Below are 18,367 nucleotides of genomic sequence, written 5' to 3' on the forward strand. Positions count from 1 at the left end.
CATTCCTAAGCGCTATCTTTGATCACAAAAGCCAACTAATACTACAAGAGTAAAAATGTTTTGATCTAGTAATTAAAAAATCAATAATGTTTTGTTATGCTATCATGAATAGTTTGTGAGAAGTTAATATAGATGATTGCATATCACTGTATTGTATGCTTGGAAATATTCTTATATCTGTTTCTGAATATAGAATTAACTAGCTTATACACATACACTGTACTGTGCACTCGCACTTTAGTCACTTGGAAAGAAAACTGAAAAAATAAACAGCATTAGCAAGTAGGTGATTTTTATCATACCCATATGAGAATATTATAGGCCCTCAAAAAATACAACTACTTAAATGTACTAAATGTTAAGTGTATTGAATAAAGTTAGAGGTAACTGTGAAGACATGCAACACAGTTTTGGTACCTTTATGATGGGGGGAGGATTGCTATTTAACACTTTTGGAAGGCACTCATCTGACCCTTCTGCAAATGGTGGTTGAACAGGAAACACATGAGCCTATCAAATAAATTAAAAACCAAAAATGATTATTTTCATGATCATCTTACATTCAATAAGCATGCACAAATTAAAACATAAAAATAGACAGCACAAGCAAACTGACACCTTTCGTGCTCCTTGCAAAGACAGGTTAAAGTTACACAAACCCAAACACACCATTTTTTTTAATGTTACTTTCCCAACTATTAGACTCTGGCTCTGAATAATAAAAACCAATTTCACAAACAAGGATTTTCTGAAGCCACTGAAGAATACAAACCTACAGAGATGGTAAAATAAAACAGAAAAACTAATTTTCTAAGACAAACACTTGGATGATAAAAACAATGTAATTCTCAATCACTTAAAAAGATTTCTGTGGGAATTATCCAGAAGCTCAACTCAATTTCCAAAATCATTTCTTTAATATAAATTTTAAAACTTCCCTTCAGAAAACAAATATCTTGGCTGCGTGTGGTGGCTCACACCTGTAATCCCAGCACTTTAAGAGGCCAAGGACAGATCACTTTGAGGTCAGGAGTTCGGCACCAACCTGGCCAACATGGTGAAACCCTGTCTCTACTAAAATTCAAAAAAAATTAGCCGGGCATTGTGGCACACGCCTGTAGTCCCAGCTACTCGGGAAGCTGAAGCGGGAGAATCACTTGAACCCGGAAGGCAGACGTTGCAGTGAGCCGAGATCAGGCCACTGCCCTCCAGCCTGGGTGACAGAGCGAGACCCTATCTCAAAAAAAAAAAAAAAATCTTACTGCCACATATTTAAATATTTTAATAGTAGCTATGCCAATGACATGGAAAATTAATTTTAAATTCAAGTCCATTTAGTATGTACTCAGTAGAAATGGAAGCCCCCAGAAGACAACTAGGATGTCAATAAAGCATAGTGGCAGTCCATTCAGTTTAATTTCCAAAAATTAAGTGAATATCCACACTGTTTCTCTGAAAAAAAAATACCACATAAATGGTGGTTACAAATGATATGGCCCCAATAGTCTCAGAAGAGAGACCAAAAACCAACTTACGGAAACGGTTTTGGGTGTGCTAATCAGTGTGCTCTGCTAAAAATCAACTGTGCACTCCAAAACACAAAAGTATTAACAAAAAGTGTTTTAAAAAACATACCTCTGTGGCATAGATTTTGAAGAGTATCCATGAGACATACCAAGTCGTGAGGAGAAAGACACCACACAGCCAGACATGGTAGAGTAACGAGAGATTTAAGAGGCCACTCACTGTGTCAAGTGGCCTATGAACCTGCCTGTGAACACAGAAATTACTATTAATCCTCTAGGAAAAATGCAATCTAAATATTAACACACTTAAGTCTCCACACTGAGACATAAATATTATTTCTAAATAACGATGTTGACAGATTCCTCTCCTTTGGTACCCTCATAGAGCTCTTTCCCTAATACTTTCTTATGAGGTACATGAGGGAGCTTTAAGGGAAGCACAGACCTAAATCGGGACTACAGTTTCTTGTGTTCAAAATCTTCATTGACTTTTACTACGAAGGAAGAATGAGCTAAGCCTATAAGCCTCACAACAAGCAGCTGGATGAAAGTTTATTATTGTTGCTTTGTAGTCTAATACCTCAAAACCATTAAACATGACTAGTACCTCTCCTGGACCAGATTTCGGCTTTATCCTTATGTTCTACAAACCACAGATTCACAGTCATTAAAAGCACATGCTACTAAACAATGTTAAAGCAATTTAAGACACTCTGTTAGATTGCTAAGTAAAGCTAATGCTGCCATCTTTCCAAAACTTTGACTAGATCAATTAACAAAGTTATTATAATTCTACAACCAGCAATTGTGAAAACCAGGATTGGAACCTGACTCTGCCATTTCTAAGTGTTGTGATTAGGTAAATCACTCCACCTGTCCCACCGTCGGTTTCCTCATCTATATAAGAGTGGCATAATATGTTCATTCTTCCTCTTAGTCCTATTACAATTTTTAAAACAGCTTACATTAGGAGTTCCCAGCACAGTGCTTGACATTCACTGGGGGAGTCAACCAATGATGAAGTTATTTTTAACTTCTAAGTAAACATTTACTGAGGCCCTGACATAAATGAAGGACAGAACATCAGGCACTCAGCCATACACACAAAACATTTTTTGAGTGCAAGGAAGAAAAAAATATTGTTAAATTTCTATCAAATGCCATTATTATTTTTCTCTTTCCATTTCACCTAGTTTAAAATCCGGGCCAAAACAATAAATGACTCATGCATTTGGTTTCATATCTAGCAATTAAGCAGAAGACAAAACTAAATTTTGCCTAGAAACTTTGAAAAGTGAGAAACCATAATATCTCTTAAATACCACGTATGTCAATATTCCCACTCCCTAAAATTGGTATTAGTGAATTCCATATATGAAACAAAAACCCTCACAGTGGAATATACGATAAGAACAAACACTGAGAGAAACTGACTTTTATTCAGCAAATACAGATTGAACCTTTATGTGCAAAGTGCATAGAAGATAACTAGAACAATATACACCAGTGCTGTCACTCAACTGCCACTTGTGACCTTCAACTGATCACTTGAGCATGCTCAATTTTGGTTTCCTCATAGGCTAAATTAGAATAATGCCACAGCATTGGTATATATCATGAGACACCAGAGAAGGAATGATTGTTAGGGAGAAACTGAAACAGAAGCCTGGTCCATGCACCTCGGGAAATCCACTTTTGTACAGTATAAAAGCTGCATCCAAGAACAATTATCATTGCTTACTTCTGCGGAGAACTGGGTGAGTGGAGACAGAGGAGGAGACTTTTTCATTTTATACCCTATTATTATTGTTTTCTTTTTGAGACAGGGTCTCACTCTATTGCCTAGGCTGGAGTGCAGTGGCACAATTATAGGTCACTGCATCCTTGAACTCCTGGGCTCAAGCGATCCTCCTGCCTCAACCTCCCAAGTAGCTGGGACTACAGGCATGTACCACCATGTCCTGCTAATTTTACCCTTTTATATACCTTTGGAATTTTAAACCATATAAATTATATGTATTCAAAAATGAATACAATTTTTTTAAAAATGTTAAAGGCAAAATCTAAACAAAATATCTGGAAAATAGCAAACATCTAAAAGAATGGAAACAGAGTTAAAATTTAGACTTTTTATGTATCACTTACTCATCTGTGTGAAGGTTCATAGCAGTGCTAATCCAAGCTTTGGGAATATAGCCTGAAGGGAAAAAATACCAAGCTATGAACATAAAAAGTTATAAAACAAGTTTTAGTCAAGCTTTAGAATATAAAGTCAATGACACGGCCACATAGACACCAAGACCTCAGTCAAAATGTTAGACTGATTAGGAATGAGTAGGAGACAATACTTTTTAACACATGCAGTCTTTGCTTTGCACAGTTCTGATATATACACATTTCAGTTACCATGGTTTAGTTAAAAAATACCAGTCACCCAAAAATGCAGTTCAAACTCTAGTTACTGTGGTATATTAACTATAAGCGACTGCATATAGCACGTCTAACTTTTCAGTACACAAATCAAGATGTAGATAACAGATGCGCACTATAATCTGTGACCCAATCCCATCAGTTCTCTCAAAGTCTGTGGCTGATTGGTCACTCAGATGTGTTACTCAGTACAGACACAGTCAGCAAAGCATGTAGTTGTGTTGCCTCCTTGTTTCCCACAATAAATCCAAATGATACTTTTAAAAAATGAACAGCTAAAACAGGAAAGCAGTGCTTGCTTCAGCAGCACATACACTAAAATTGGAATGATACAGAGATTAGCATGACCCCGCGCAAGGATGACATGCAAATTCATGAAGCGTTCCATAAAAAAAAACGGTTTTAATTAAAAAAAAGAAGAAGAAACTGGCAAAAAAAAAAATCAAAGTGCAACAAAGAAATGAAAAGTGGTAATGATGAAAACAAAATTTGAATTGAACATAAGGGAAGTTCCAGGAGAAAGAGCAAATCATGGAAATGATCATAGTCACTAAACTAGCCCAAATAAACAACTCTAGAGGAACAACCAGGCTGACTGCATGTAGTAGGTTAATACATTGCAATGAGGCTGGGCATGATGGTTCATGCCTATAATCCCAGTACTCGGGGAGGCCAAGGTGGGAGGATCACTTGAGGCCAAGAGTTCAAGACTAGCCTGGGCAACACAGCAAGACCCCATCTCTAAAAGAAAAGAGACACTACCAATCATCATGGCAGATGGGTGGCAGGACTAGATTGCAGCTCCAAACAGGGCGGCTTGCAGACGCATGTGTTGTGATTTTTAGCTCCAGATGGACTGCAAGAAGAAACCAGCAATCCCAAGAGGACCCACAGACCCTCTGAAGGAAGCAGACTGCTCCTGAGGACCCGGGAGACACCCCAAATACTGTGAGTGCCCCAACTGTGGAAGTGGAAAAGGAAGACCCTCCTCTCCTGAACACACACCCCCACTGAAAAAGCTGAAGGTCTGTTTGCGGGAGAAGTTTCTGACCTTACCTGGAACTGAACCAATCTAGAGGGTCAAGCAAAATACAGGGGTAGAGGAAGCAGCAGAAAGGCCCTGGGAGCTCGCTGCGTTCCCTAGCAGGCCACTCCTGCCTGGTACCACAGGGATCCATCGAAGGTGATCAGAGGAGCAGGGGGTAAAACTCCACAGGGAGAAGGAAATCTCCAGCTGAACTTTGTAACAATTTGAACAGGGCAAGAAGCCTCCTGGCCAGAACTTGGGGGAGAGGGCAAATCTAATGTGCAGACTCCACAGGTGAGGCAAGAACCAAGCTCTTTTCTCTTCCAGCTGGGAGGCGGGTAGCCCAAGGCAAGTTTTCAAGCCCATCTGGCCCTCCACCTGGAAACAGACTCAGGGCCGTTGCAGGGCGGTGGGAATGAGACTGGCCCTTTGGTTTGCCTGGGACCTGGGTGAGGCCTGTGACTGCCAGCTTTCCCCCACTTCCCTGACAGCCTGCATGACTCAGCAGAGGCAGTCATAATCCTCCTAGGCACACAACTCCAGTGACCTGGGAATCTAACCCTCATCTCCCACAGCAGCCGCTGCAAAACCCGACCAAGGAGAGTAGTCTGAGCTCAGACTGCCCTAGCCCCACCCCTACCTGATGGTCCTTCCCTACCGGAATACAAAGGACATTCAATCTTGGGAGTTCTAGGGCCCCACCCCACTGCCAGTCCCTCTCCACACTACTACAGCTGTGGTTTTCTGGAAAGTGCCACCTCCTGGCAGGAGGCCCAACCAGCACAAAAGTAGAGCATTAAACCACCAAAGCTAAGAACCCTCATGGAGTCCACTGCACCCCCTCACCACCTCCACTGGAACAGACGCTGGTATCCATGGCCGAGAGACCTAGAAACAGTTCACATCACAGGACTCTGTGCAGACAACCCCCAGTATCAGCCCAGAGACAGGTAGACTCGCTGGGTGGCTAGACCCAGAAGAGAAACAACAATCACTGCAGTTCGACTCACAGGAAGCCACATCCATAGGAAAAGGCGGAGAGTACTGCATCAAAGGAACACCTCGTGGGACAAAAGAATATGAACAACAGCCTTCAGCCCTAGACCTTCTCTCTGACAGAGCCTACCCAAATTAGAAGGAACCAGAAAACCAATCCTGGTAATATGACTAAACAAGGCTCTTCAACACCCCCAAAAAATCACACTAGTTCACCAGTAATGGACCCAAACCAAGAAGAAATCCCTGACTTAACCTGAAAAAAAATTCAGGAGGTTAGTTATTAGGCTAATCAGGGAGGGACCAGAGAAAGGCGAAGCCCAATGCAAGGAAATCCAAAAAAATGATACAAGAAGTAAAAGGAGAAATACTCATAGAAATAGACAGCTTAAAGAAAAAACAATCAAAAATTCAGGAAACTTTGGACACACTTTTAGAAATGCGAAATGCTCTGGAAAGTCTCAGCAATAGAACTGAACAAGTAGAAAGAAATTCAGAGCTTGAAGACAAGGTCTTCAAATTAACCCAATCCAACAAAGACAAAGAAAAAAAGAATAGGAGAATATAGACAAGGTCTCCAAGAAGTCTGGGATTATGTTAAATGACCAAACTTAAGAATAATCTGTGTTCCTAAGGAAGAAGAGAATTCTAAAAGCTTGGAAAATATATTCGGGGGAATAATCAAGGAAAACTTCCCTGGCCTTGCTAGACCTAGACATCCAAATACAAGAAGCAACAAAGAACACCTAAAAAATTCATCACAAAAAGATCTTTGCCTAGGCACATTGTCATCAGGTTATCTTAACTTTTCCAAAGTTAAGACGAAGGAAAAAATCTTTAAGAACTGTGAAACAGAAGCACCAGGTAACCTATAAAGGAAAACCTATCAGATTAACAGCAGATTTATTGGCAGAAACTCAACAAGCTAGAAGGGATTGGGGCCCTATCTTCAGCCTCCTCCAACAAAACAATTATCAGCCAAGAATTTTGTATCCAGCAAAACTAAGCATCATATATGAAGAAAACATAGTCTTTTTCAGACAAATAAATGCTGAGAGAATTTGCCATTACCAAGCCACCATTACAAGAACTGCTAAAAGGAGCTCTAAATCTTGAAACAAATCCTGGAAACACATCAAAACAGAACCTCTTTAAAGCATAAATCAAACAGGACCTATAAAACAAAAATATATGTTGAAAAGCAAAAACAAAAAGCAAAAAAACAAAGTTCACAGGCAACAAAAAGCATGGTGAATTTGATGGTACTTAATATTTCAATACTAACATTGAATGTAAATGGCCTAAATCCTCCACTTAAAAGATACAGAACCACAGAATGGATAAGAACTCACCAACCAACCATCTGCTGCCTTCAGGAGACTCATCTAACACACAAGGACCCAATAAACTTAAAGGGGTGGAAAAAGGCATTTCATGCAAATGGACACTAAAAGCAAGCAGGGGTAGCTATTCTTGTATCAGACAAAACAAATTTTAAAGCAACAGCAGTTAAAAGAGACAAAGAAGGACATTATATAATGTTAAAAGGTCTCATCCAACAGGAAAATATCACAATCCTAAACATATATGCACCTAACACTGGAGCTCCCAAATTTATAAAACAATTACTAATAGACCTAAGAAATGAGATGGATAGCAACACAATAATAGCGGGGGACTTCAATACTCCACTGACAACACTAGACAGGTTATGAGAACAGAAAGTCAACAAAGAAACAATGGATTTAAACTATACCTGGAACAAATGGACTTAACAGAACATTTCATCCAACAGCCACAGAATACACATTCTATTCAACAGCACATGGAACTTTCTCCAAGACAGACCATATGATAGGCCATAAAACAAACCTCAGTAAATTTAAGAAAACTGAAATTATATCAAGCACTCTCTCAGATCACAGTGGAATAAAACTGGAAATCAACTCCAAAAGGAACCTTCAGAACCATGCAAATACATGGCAATTAAATAATCTGCTCCTGAATGAGCACTGGGTCAAAAACGAAATCAAGATGGAAATTAAAAAATTTTTCGAACTGAATGACAATAATGACACAACCTACCAAAACCTCTGGGATACAGCAAAGGTGGTGCTAAGAGGAAACTTCATAGCCCTAAGCACCTACATCAAAAAGACTGAAAGAGCACAAACTGACATTTAAGGTCACACCTCAAGGAACTAGAGAAACAACAAATCAAACCCAAACCCAGCAGAAAAAAGGAAATAACTGAGATCAGAGCAGAACTAAATGAATTTGAAACAACAACAATAACAAAAATACAAAAGATAAATGAAACAAAAAGCTGGTTCTTTGAAAAGATAAATAAAACTGATAGACCATTAGCAAGATTAACCAAAAATAGAAGAGAGAAAATCCAAATAACCTCACTAAGAAACAAAACAGGAGATATTACAACTGACACCACTGAAATACAAAAGATCATTCACAACTACTATGAACAACACCTTTATGCACATAAACTAGCAAACCTAGAAGAGATGGATAAATTCCTGGAAAAATACAACATTCCTACTTAAATCAGGAAGAATCAGATACCCTGAACAGACCAATAACAAGCATTGAGACTGAAATGGTAATTTTAAATTACCAACAAATAAAAGTCCAGGACCAGATGGATTCACAGCAGAATTCTACCAGATATTCAAATTGTACCAATCCTTTTGACACTATTCCACAAGATAAAGAAGGAACCCTCTCTAATTCATTTTATGAGGCCAGCATCACCCTAATACCAAAACCAGAAGGGACATAACCAAAAAAGAAAAACTACAGACTGATATCCTTGATGAATATTGATGCTAAAATCCTTAACAAAATACTAGCTAACTCAATCCAACAACATATCAAAAAGATAATCTACCATGATCAAGTGGGTCTCATGCCAGGGATGCAGGGATGGTTTAACATACACAAGTCAATAAATGTGATACACCACATAAACAGAATTAAAAACAAAAATCACATGATCATCTCAATAGATGCAGAAAAAACATTTGACAAAATCCAGCATTCCTTTATGATTAAAATTCTCAGCAACACCGGCATACAAGGGCCATACCTTAATGTAATAAAAGCCATCTATGACAAACCCACAGCCAACATAATACTGAATGGGGAAGAGCTGAAAGCATTCCCTCTGAGAACTGGAACAGACAAGAATGCCCACTCTCACCACGCCTCTTCAACATAGTACTGGAAATCCTAGCCAGAGCAATGAGACAAGAGAAAGAATTTAAAGACATCCAAATCAGTAAAGAGGAAGTCAAACTGTCATTGTTTGCTGATGACATGATCGTTTATCTTAAAAACCGTAAGTGCTCCTCCAGAAAGTTCCTAGAACTGATAAAAGAATTCAGCAAAGTTTCCAGCTACAAGATTAATGCACACAAATCAGTAGCTCTTCTACACACCAACAGTGACCAAGTGGAGAATCAAATCAAGAACTCAAATCCTTTTAGAATAGCTGCAAAAAAAAAAAAAAATACTTAAGAGTATACCTAACCAAGCAGTCGAAAGATCTCTACAAGGAAAACTACAAAACACTGCTGAAAGAAATCAGACAACACAAACAAATGGAAACAAATCCCATGCTCATGGATGGGTAATCAATATTATGAAAACGACCATACTGCCAAAAGCAATCTACAAATTCAACACAATCCCCATCAGAATACCACCATCATTCTTCACAGAATTAGAAAAAACAATTCTTAAATTCATATGACCAAAAAAGAGCCCACATAGCCAAAGCAAGACTAGGCAAAAACAATGAATCTGGAGGCATCACACTATCTGATTTCAAACTATACTATAAGGCCATAGTCACCACAACAAGAGAGTGGTACTGGTATGAAAATAGGCACATAGACCAATGGAACAGAATAGAGAACCCAGAAATAAATCCAAATACTTACAGCCAACTGATCTTCGACAAAGCAAACAAACACACAAAGTGGGGAAAGGACACCCTTTTCAACAAATGGTGCTGGGATAATTGGCTAGCCATATGTAGAAGAACAAAACTGGATCCTCATCTCTCACCTTATACAAAAATCAACTCAAGATGGATTAAGGACTTAAACCTAAGACCCAAAACTATAAAAATTCTAGAAGATAATGTTGAAAAAAACCCTTCTAGACACTGGCTTAGGCAAGGATTTCATGACCAAGAGCCCAAAAGCAAATGCAATAAAAACAACGATAAATAGCTGGGACCTAATTAAATTAAAGAGCTTTTGCATGGGAAAAAAAAAAACAGTCAGCAAAGTAAGCAGACAACCCACAGAGTGGGAGAAAATCTTCACAATCTATACATGTGACAAAGGACTAATATCCAGAATCTACAACAAACTCAAACAAATCAGTAAGATAAAAAACAAACAATCCCATCAAAAAGTGGGCTAAGGACATGAATAGACAGAAGATATACAAATAGTCAATGACATATGAAATGGCAAATGACATATGAAAAAATGTTCAATATCACTAATGATCAGGGAAATGCAAATCAAAACCACAATGCGATACCACCTCACTCCTCCAAGAATGGCCATAATCAAAAAATAAAAAAACAGTAGATGTTGGCGTGGATGTGGTGAACAAGGAACACTTCTACGTTGCTGGTGGGAATGTAAACTAGTACAGCCACTATGGAAAACAGAGTGGAGATTCCTTAAAGAACTAAAAGTAGAACTACCATTTGATCCAGCAATCCCACTACTGTGTATCTACTCAGAGGAAAAGAAGTCATTATTCAAAAAGGATACTTACACACACATATTCATAGCGGCACAATTCACAATAGCAAAATCCTGGAACCAACCCAAATGCCCATCAATCAATGAGTGAATAAAGAAACTGTATATATATATATATATATATATATATATATATATATATATATATATGATGGAATATATATATATATTTATATATATATATAAATATATATATATATGATGGAATACTATGCACATAAAAAGGAATGAATTAGCAGCATTTGCAGTGACCTGGATGAGACTGGAGACTATTATCCTAAGTGAAGTAACTCAGGAATGGAAAACCAAACATTGTATGTTCTCACTGATATGTGGGAGCTAAACTGAGGATGCAAAGGCATAAGAGTAATACAATGGACTTTGGGGACTTGCAAGGAAGAGTGAGAGGGGGATGAGGGATAAAAGACTACAAATAAGGTGCAGTGTATACTGCTTGGGTGATGGGTGCACCTAAATCTCACAAATTACCACTAAAGAATCTACTCCTGTAACCAAATACCACCTGTACCCCAATAACTTATAGAAAGAAAGAGAAAGAAAGAAGAAATAATAAAAAAAATTACAGCGATTTACAGTAGAATGACAATTATAAGAGCTATGTAGAAATGGACTATATAAACTACAAGTGAAAAAAATAAACAGGATGGCCTATACACAGTGAGAAGAATTTTATAAAATATATATCCATAGAAAATATAGGATCAGAAAAAGTTATATCTGAAAATAGTATTTCTGAAGGTAGGATTTTGTTTAAACTATTACATGTTGCTAACAAGATTAATGTTTTCACCTTGCACTATTCATGATACTAAATAATAAACTACATTTTTGTGCTTCATATTCATGTTAATAAATTCCACAAGTTTCCCCTACCAACAAAATATTTACATTGTATTAGTATCAAGTTACAAATTCTAAAAAGGAGTATGTCATTTCTAGATAGAGTAATGACCAAATGATGCACAGTATTTTTTCTTTCTTAAAAAAAGAATGCATTTGTTTTTAATTGTGGTAAAAAGCCTATACATAAAATTTACCATCTTAGGCTGAGCGTGGTGGCTCATGCCTGTAATACTAGCACTTTGGGAGGCTGAGGTGGGCGGATCACCAGAGGTCAAGAGTTCAAGACCAGTCTGGCCAACATGGTGAAACCCCATCTCTACTAAAAATACAAAAAATAGCTGGGTATGGTGGTGCACGCCTGGTAGTGGTCCCAGATACTTGGGAGGCTGAGGCAGGAGAACCACTTGAACCCAAGAGGCGGTTGCAGTGAGCCAAGATCGCGCCATTACACTCCACCCTGGGTGACAGAGCGTCAAAAAAAAAAAAAATTTACCATCTTAGCCATCTTTAAGTGTTCAATACAGTAAACTATATGCACATTTTTGTGCAACAGATTTCTAGAACTTTTCATTTTGCAAAACTGAAACTCTATACCAACTGAACGACTCCACCCCTTCCCAACTCTCCAGCCTGACAACCACCATTCTGTTTTCTAAGAGTTTGACTATTTTAGATACCTCATATAAGTGGAATCATACAGTATTTGTCTTTTTGTGACTGGCTTATTTCACTTAGCATAATGTCCTCAAGGTTTATTCAAGCTGTAGTACATAACAAGATTTCCTTCTTTTTAAAGGCTACATAATATTTCATTATAGGCATATGTCACATTTTCTTCAACAATATTTTCCTAAACACATTCTCTTTGACAATTTAAACAATGAGTCAGTTGGGCTAATCACATACCTATAACTGTAGAAAACACAAAAACACAAGAATGACTTTGTAACTGACATTTTCTGGGCTATGAGATAATATATCACTGTATCAAAAAGCAGCAATTCTTACCAAGAAAATAATATAAAATGCAGAAATTTCTAACCAGGAACAGTGATTCCACACAACTGTGTTTAACTAGTAAGAGCAGAGATCTCCTAAAACGCAAGAACTTGTATTGCTGTGGGGAAAAAAAACCAGAATCAAATGACACATCCAAATCAAATGATACACTCAACATCATCTTAAAGCAAGCACTTAACTGTAACAGTCTACATAGAAAACATAATTATTGTAAAAGAAGACAAAGGGTATTGCGGAAGCAAAAACATCAACTATTTCAGATGTTAAAAAAATTAATATTTATATTATTCAACATCTCACTGACACAAAATCAGAAATAAGAAAATTAACCATATCAATCCATACTTGGTACTAAGCACTGTGGGAATGAAGAAAGTACAAGAAACACAGTAACAACAGCAGCTAACATTTTTTTGTTGCTTACCATGTACCAGGTACCGTCCTAAGCACTTTACACATTTGAATTCATTTAAACCTCATAAGAACCCTATAAGGGAGTTTTTACTACTACCCTCATCTTAGAGATGAAGAAAACAAGGCACAGAAAGATTAAATAACAACCAATGTTATCAACCAGCAAAAGGAAAATCTGAGCTATCAATCCAGGCAGGCTGGCTTCAGAGCCTCCAATCTTAAAGATAATGCATACTGCCTTTGCACTAAATTTTTTAAAATCCTGTTTGCAGAAAAATGGGAGGCAGTGAAGATAGTAGCCTAGGAATCAAGAATTGTGAGTTCTAGTGCTCCCTCTTTCTGTACAACCCTCAGTAAGTCATGCTTCCTCTCTAATTATGTGAAAGATAAGAAAGCTGAACCAGCTAAATAGTACCTTAGTGGGAACCTGAAAATTCTAATGATCTAAGACAGAGGTGCCTTATCTTTTGGCTTCCCTGGGCCACACTAATAGAAGAAGAATTGTCTTGGGCAACACATAAAATACACTAACGATGGCTGATGAGCTTAAAAAAAAAAAAAAAGGAAAGAAAAGAAAAAGGACTGGGTGTGGTGGCTCACACCTGTAATCCTAGCACTTCGGGAGGCTGAGGCAGGCGTGTCACTTGAGGTCAGGGGTTGGTAACCAGCCTGGTCAATGTGGCAAAACCCCGTCTCTACTACAAATACAAAAACTAGCCAGGTATGGTGGCACATGCCTGTAATCCCAGCTACTCGGGAGGCTGAGGCAGGAGAATCACTTGAACCCAGGAGGCGGAGGTTGCAGTGAGCCAAGACTGAGCCACTGCACTCCAGCCTGGGCAACAGAGTAAGACTGTCTCAAAAAAAAAAAAAAAGAAAAAGAAAAAAAAAGTCACAAAAAAATATCAAAATGTTTAAAGAAAGTTTATGAATTTGTGTTGGGCCACAGGTTGGACAAGCTTCACCTAAGCGAAAGGAATCAAGTAAGAAAAAAAATCAAATGTCTTTTCTTGAAAAAACTACACGTTTTCTGAAACAAAGGTTGTCTGCCTCGCTCTCCTTCTCAGTCTCTGCCCCTAAAACACCAATGGAAAACAAGATAAATGATTAGAAGGAATCTAAGGAAAAAGAAAAAAATAAAAGATGAACTTCTCTCTTTTTTTTTTTTGGAGATTAGAGTCTCGCTCTGCCAGACTTGAGTGAAGGAGTGAAGTGGTGCCATCTCAGCTCACTGCTACCTCCGCCTCCCAGGTTCAGTTCCAGGAAGGACTCCTACCAGATTACATTTTTAAGACCTAACTGAAAGGTAGTTTATACTCTACCACTCAAACCAACTGAAACTGTTTTATTTATACAAACTTTGCCTTGTTCTGAAAATGATAGGAGACAGTAAGTGATATATTCTAAAATTACTTGCACATCCCCAAAATAAAGGTTCTTAAGTTCAAAAAGAAGCCAGCAGGCCAGCCACAATGGCTCACACCTGTAATCCCAGCACTTTGGGAGATCAACGCAGGCAGATAGCTTGAGCCCAGGAGCTCAAGACCAGCCTGGGCAACATGGAGAAACCCCATCTCTACAAAAAATACAAAAATTAGCCAGGCACAGTGGTGCACACCTGTAGTCCCAGATACTCGGGCAGGCTGAGGTGGGAGGATTGCTTGAGCCAGCAGGTATATGTTGCAGTGAACCATGATCACACCACTGCACTCCAGCCTGGGTGACAGAGTGAGACTCTGTCTCAAAAAAAAAAAAAAAAAAGGCAGCGGCTGGGCGTGGTAGCTCATGCCTGTAATCCCAGCACTTTGGGAGGCCGAGGTGGGGGGATTACTTGAGGTCAGGAGTTCAAGACCACCCTGGCCAATATGGTGAAACCCCGTCTCTACCAAAAATACAAAAATTAACCAGGCGTGATGGCATGTGGAGGCTGAGGCAGGAGAATTGCTTGAACCCAGGAGGCGGAGGTTGCAGTGAGCTGAGATTGCGCCATCGCACTCCAGCCTGGGTGAAGAAGCGAGACTCTATCTCCAAAAAAAAAAAGAAGAAGCTACACAGAGTACTTTGCATGAATGTCATCATCATCTTCCCCAAACCCTGCTGGGTCACAGCAAGTGCCACTACCTAGCAGGGAGGGAAACAGCGTAGCAAAGAGGTATTCTGAAAGTGGCAACAGGAAAAGGTAGCTACAACTCTCAAAAATATGCTGAAGTCTCAGGAAGACAAATCTCTTCTCACTAAATGGCATTTTGAGGATTTCAGATCTAAGTTTTGGTTACCAAATCTTGAATGAATCAGATAAATCCAGTTATATACATATGCACCAAGGCAATTTTACCTCAGCCAAATTTTGACATAAAGTAATGCTCAAATGATCTTACCTGTATGATGGGAAATGGAAGATAGTTCATGTTGTTAACAAAATACAGGAGGCTATAGCTATAGCCCATAAATGCTCCAGCCAGTAGGAAAAAAAGATGATACTCATTTAAGCAGGTTTGCGCAGCAGGGCTACCAAAGCTGAAGGGAAAAAATTAAGTTATTAATTCAATGGTCAGGGACATATATCACTGTTTTAGGCTCAATGTTTACTGAAGGCAAAGCTTAATTACTTTAATGACTTAAGAAATGTCCCAAATTCTAACAAGATGGCTCGTTTTCAGTAAGTGTGAACAAGATTAACAAAACCTTTTTTCCTGAATCATGAGACTCTGATCTTTAATTAATTCTACCTCTGTTCCCCTGGAAATCTGATATGATTAAGAATATCTACTGTAATAATAAGCAGTATTACTTACAAGTGTCTGGGCTGAGAGCAACTGTAAATAAGTTACATATACCTGATAGAGATGCCGTAACAATGGGTTTGTGTTATCTCTACTGGATTTTGTGGGGCACGAGGCCTTTAAAGCAGGGAGTCCCATACATGTCTGATACTGATTTTTTTTCCTCTTTGTACCTGAGTTGTATCCACAGACAAGACTGCAGCTCCCAGGTGGCTTTGGGACTTACCATCTGTTTGAACTGCCTGAAGGACTCCTGCTCAAGAGGAACTCCTGATGCTTCCCAAATCTAAGAGGCTCCCCCTGCTGGACACTGCTTTAAGCCACTACCCTATCATTTTACAATAGCTTTAATTATAAGCATAAGATCTATTTGGTAAACAACAAGCTCTCAAACTCCTTTGAGAGTTTCTTGAGAATCTCTATCATCTATGAGATATCTGGGGGTATACAGAGCCAACATCATAATTCAGTAGAACTCAATTTTTAATAGAGGCACACAGGTTGTAGGCCTGTCCCACCATCTAACTCCATGAGAGGTAAGACTCAAGGTTAACTGTTATCTGAACTCCGAGCTACAAAATGATGAAGATTAGTTTTGTTAAAGATTCTGACTGTGAAATCATCAGGAAATGTATTTGTAATAGGCATTATAATGTCTTCAACAACTTGTAGCTTACTGCTGCCTTCTGCTCCCTGGAACTTCACTGCCACCTCCATTAGGAAGAGAAGTGCAAAAAGGAAGTCAAGACTCATCCATGGTGAGCAGTTGGAATTTCCTTTTTCATAGTAGTCCTGTACTCACAATCTTTTATCATTTAATGTTTATCAACAGGACAGTTTTTACCAAAGAAAGCTTATGATATTACGGGGGAAAAAACAACCTGCCTTATATAATAGTAGCTGGAGGCAAAAAGAAAATCAAGTATTCAGTAGTAATAATGTAAAACTGTTTTTGTTTTTTTTTTTTTCCTGGTACATAACTTGTTTTTTTTTTTGTTTGTTTGTTTTTTATTATACTTTAGGTTTTAGGGTACATGTGCACAATGTGCAGGTTTCTTACATATGTATCCATGTGCCATGTTGATTTCCTGCACCCATTAACTCATCATTTAGCATTAGGTATATCTCCTAATGCTGTCCCTCCCCCCTCCCCCCACCCCACAACAGTCCCTGGAATGTGATGTTCCCCTTCCTGTGTCCATGAGTTCTCATTGTTCAATTCCCACCTATGAGTGAGAACATGCGGTGTTTGGTTTTTTGTCCTTGCGATAGTTTACTGAGAATGATGTTTTCCAGTTTCATCCATGTCCCTACAAAGGACACGAACTCATCATTTTTTATGGCTGCATAGTATTCCATGGTGTATATGTGCCACATTTTCTTAATCCAGTCTATCGTTGTTGGACATTTGGGTTGGTTCCAAGTCTTTGCTATTGTGAATAGTGCCACAATAAACATACGTGTGCATGTGTCTTTATAGCAGCATGATTTATAGTCCTTTGGGTATATACCCAGTAATGGGATGGCTGGTAAAACTGTTTTAAAGTCAGTAGAAAATAGAGAACTTAAGATCACTCCAATCATCTTTGTTTAAAAAAAAAAAAACAAAAACAAGGTCTCACTATGCTGCCCAGGCTGGAGTGCAGGAGCTATTCACAGGCATAATCATAGGGCACTGCAGCCTCCAATTCCTGAGCTCAAGGGATCCTCCTGCCTCAGCCTGCCAAGCAGTGGGACTACAGGCGCATGCCACCACTCCTGGCTCCCAGTAATCTTTTTTAATTTTTAAAGTCAGAATATCAACTTGCAATTAGTATCAATGCCATGTGTTCAAGAACTATATGGGTTTCAAAATTACAAATGTACGCTATAAAAGGCAGTTATAATTTTTAAAAAATTTTTCTTCATTCTTTCCATACTACCCTTCCTTCAAACTCCAACCAAATGCTACCTCTTCCAAGAACATGTGTGGATCCCTCTTGTTTTCTGAACTTCCACAGGTTTTGTCTGCACATCTCACTTTCTTCATCCTATTACATCCCTCTGCATCCATGTCTTAATTTCTCTATTGTTCTCAACTCTCAAGGAGCTTACAGTCTGTTTGAATCTCTCATAAATCGCATAGCACCTTGCACATAATAAATGTTTTTTTAATTGCTGAAATCAATAAACATAAAATACTAAAAACACTTGATATATGCAAAAAGCACCTTTTGCAGAAGTCTGGAAAGCAAAGTATACTCATAGGATTAACCTATATAGGTCACCTTTGGCTTAGTAATTAAACAAGGTTCCTAAAGAAATATATATTTAATATTACCTGTTAGTACCAGTGCAGGGAACCACAAGAAAACTGTACTGGCCCTGGGTTATCACTGCAGCACACCAGGCCATCACCATTCCCATTGCAGCATGAATAAATGAGTGCATGAGTTGCTGAGGATGAATGATCTTCCCTATCAGAGCTAGTCTGGAGCAAGGAATAGAAGGCACAACTGCAAAGGA

The 18,367-nt window shown here is 38.5% G+C and overlaps 1 protein-coding gene and 1 non-coding gene across 3 annotated transcripts in view; one reads left to right on the top strand and one right to left on the bottom strand.

Moving 5' to 3' along the window:
* NDC1 (NDC1 transmembrane nucleoporin) overlaps positions 1-18,367 on the bottom strand; it is a 69,588-nt gene that overhangs the window by 40,875 nt on the left and 10,346 nt on the right. For both annotated transcript variants that reach the window (XM_030812996.1, XM_030812997.1), the window contains exons 4-9: positions 18,183-18,357; positions 15,458-15,596; positions 12,654-12,762; positions 3,672-3,723; positions 1,636-1,771; positions 418-510 (exon numbers count right to left, since the gene is read on the bottom strand). In XM_030812996.1, coding sequence (XP_030668856.1) covers positions 418-510; positions 1,636-1,771; positions 3,672-3,723; positions 12,654-12,762; positions 15,458-15,596; positions 18,183-18,357 — 704 coding nt within the window. The remainder of the gene's footprint in view (positions 1-417; positions 511-1,635; positions 1,772-3,671; positions 3,724-12,653; positions 12,763-15,457; positions 15,597-18,182; positions 18,358-18,367) is intronic.
* LOC115835266 lies at positions 4,248-4,350 on the top strand. The gene has a single exon (XR_004030257.1). It is a non-coding gene; the product is annotated as a U6 spliceosomal RNA (small nuclear RNA).

Source organism: Nomascus leucogenys, chromosome 5 (genome assembly GCF_006542625.1).
Source record: "Nomascus leucogenys isolate Asia chromosome 5, Asia_NLE_v1, whole genome shotgun sequence".
In the NCBI taxonomy this organism is placed as follows: domain Eukaryota; kingdom Metazoa; phylum Chordata; class Mammalia; order Primates; family Hylobatidae; genus Nomascus; species Nomascus leucogenys.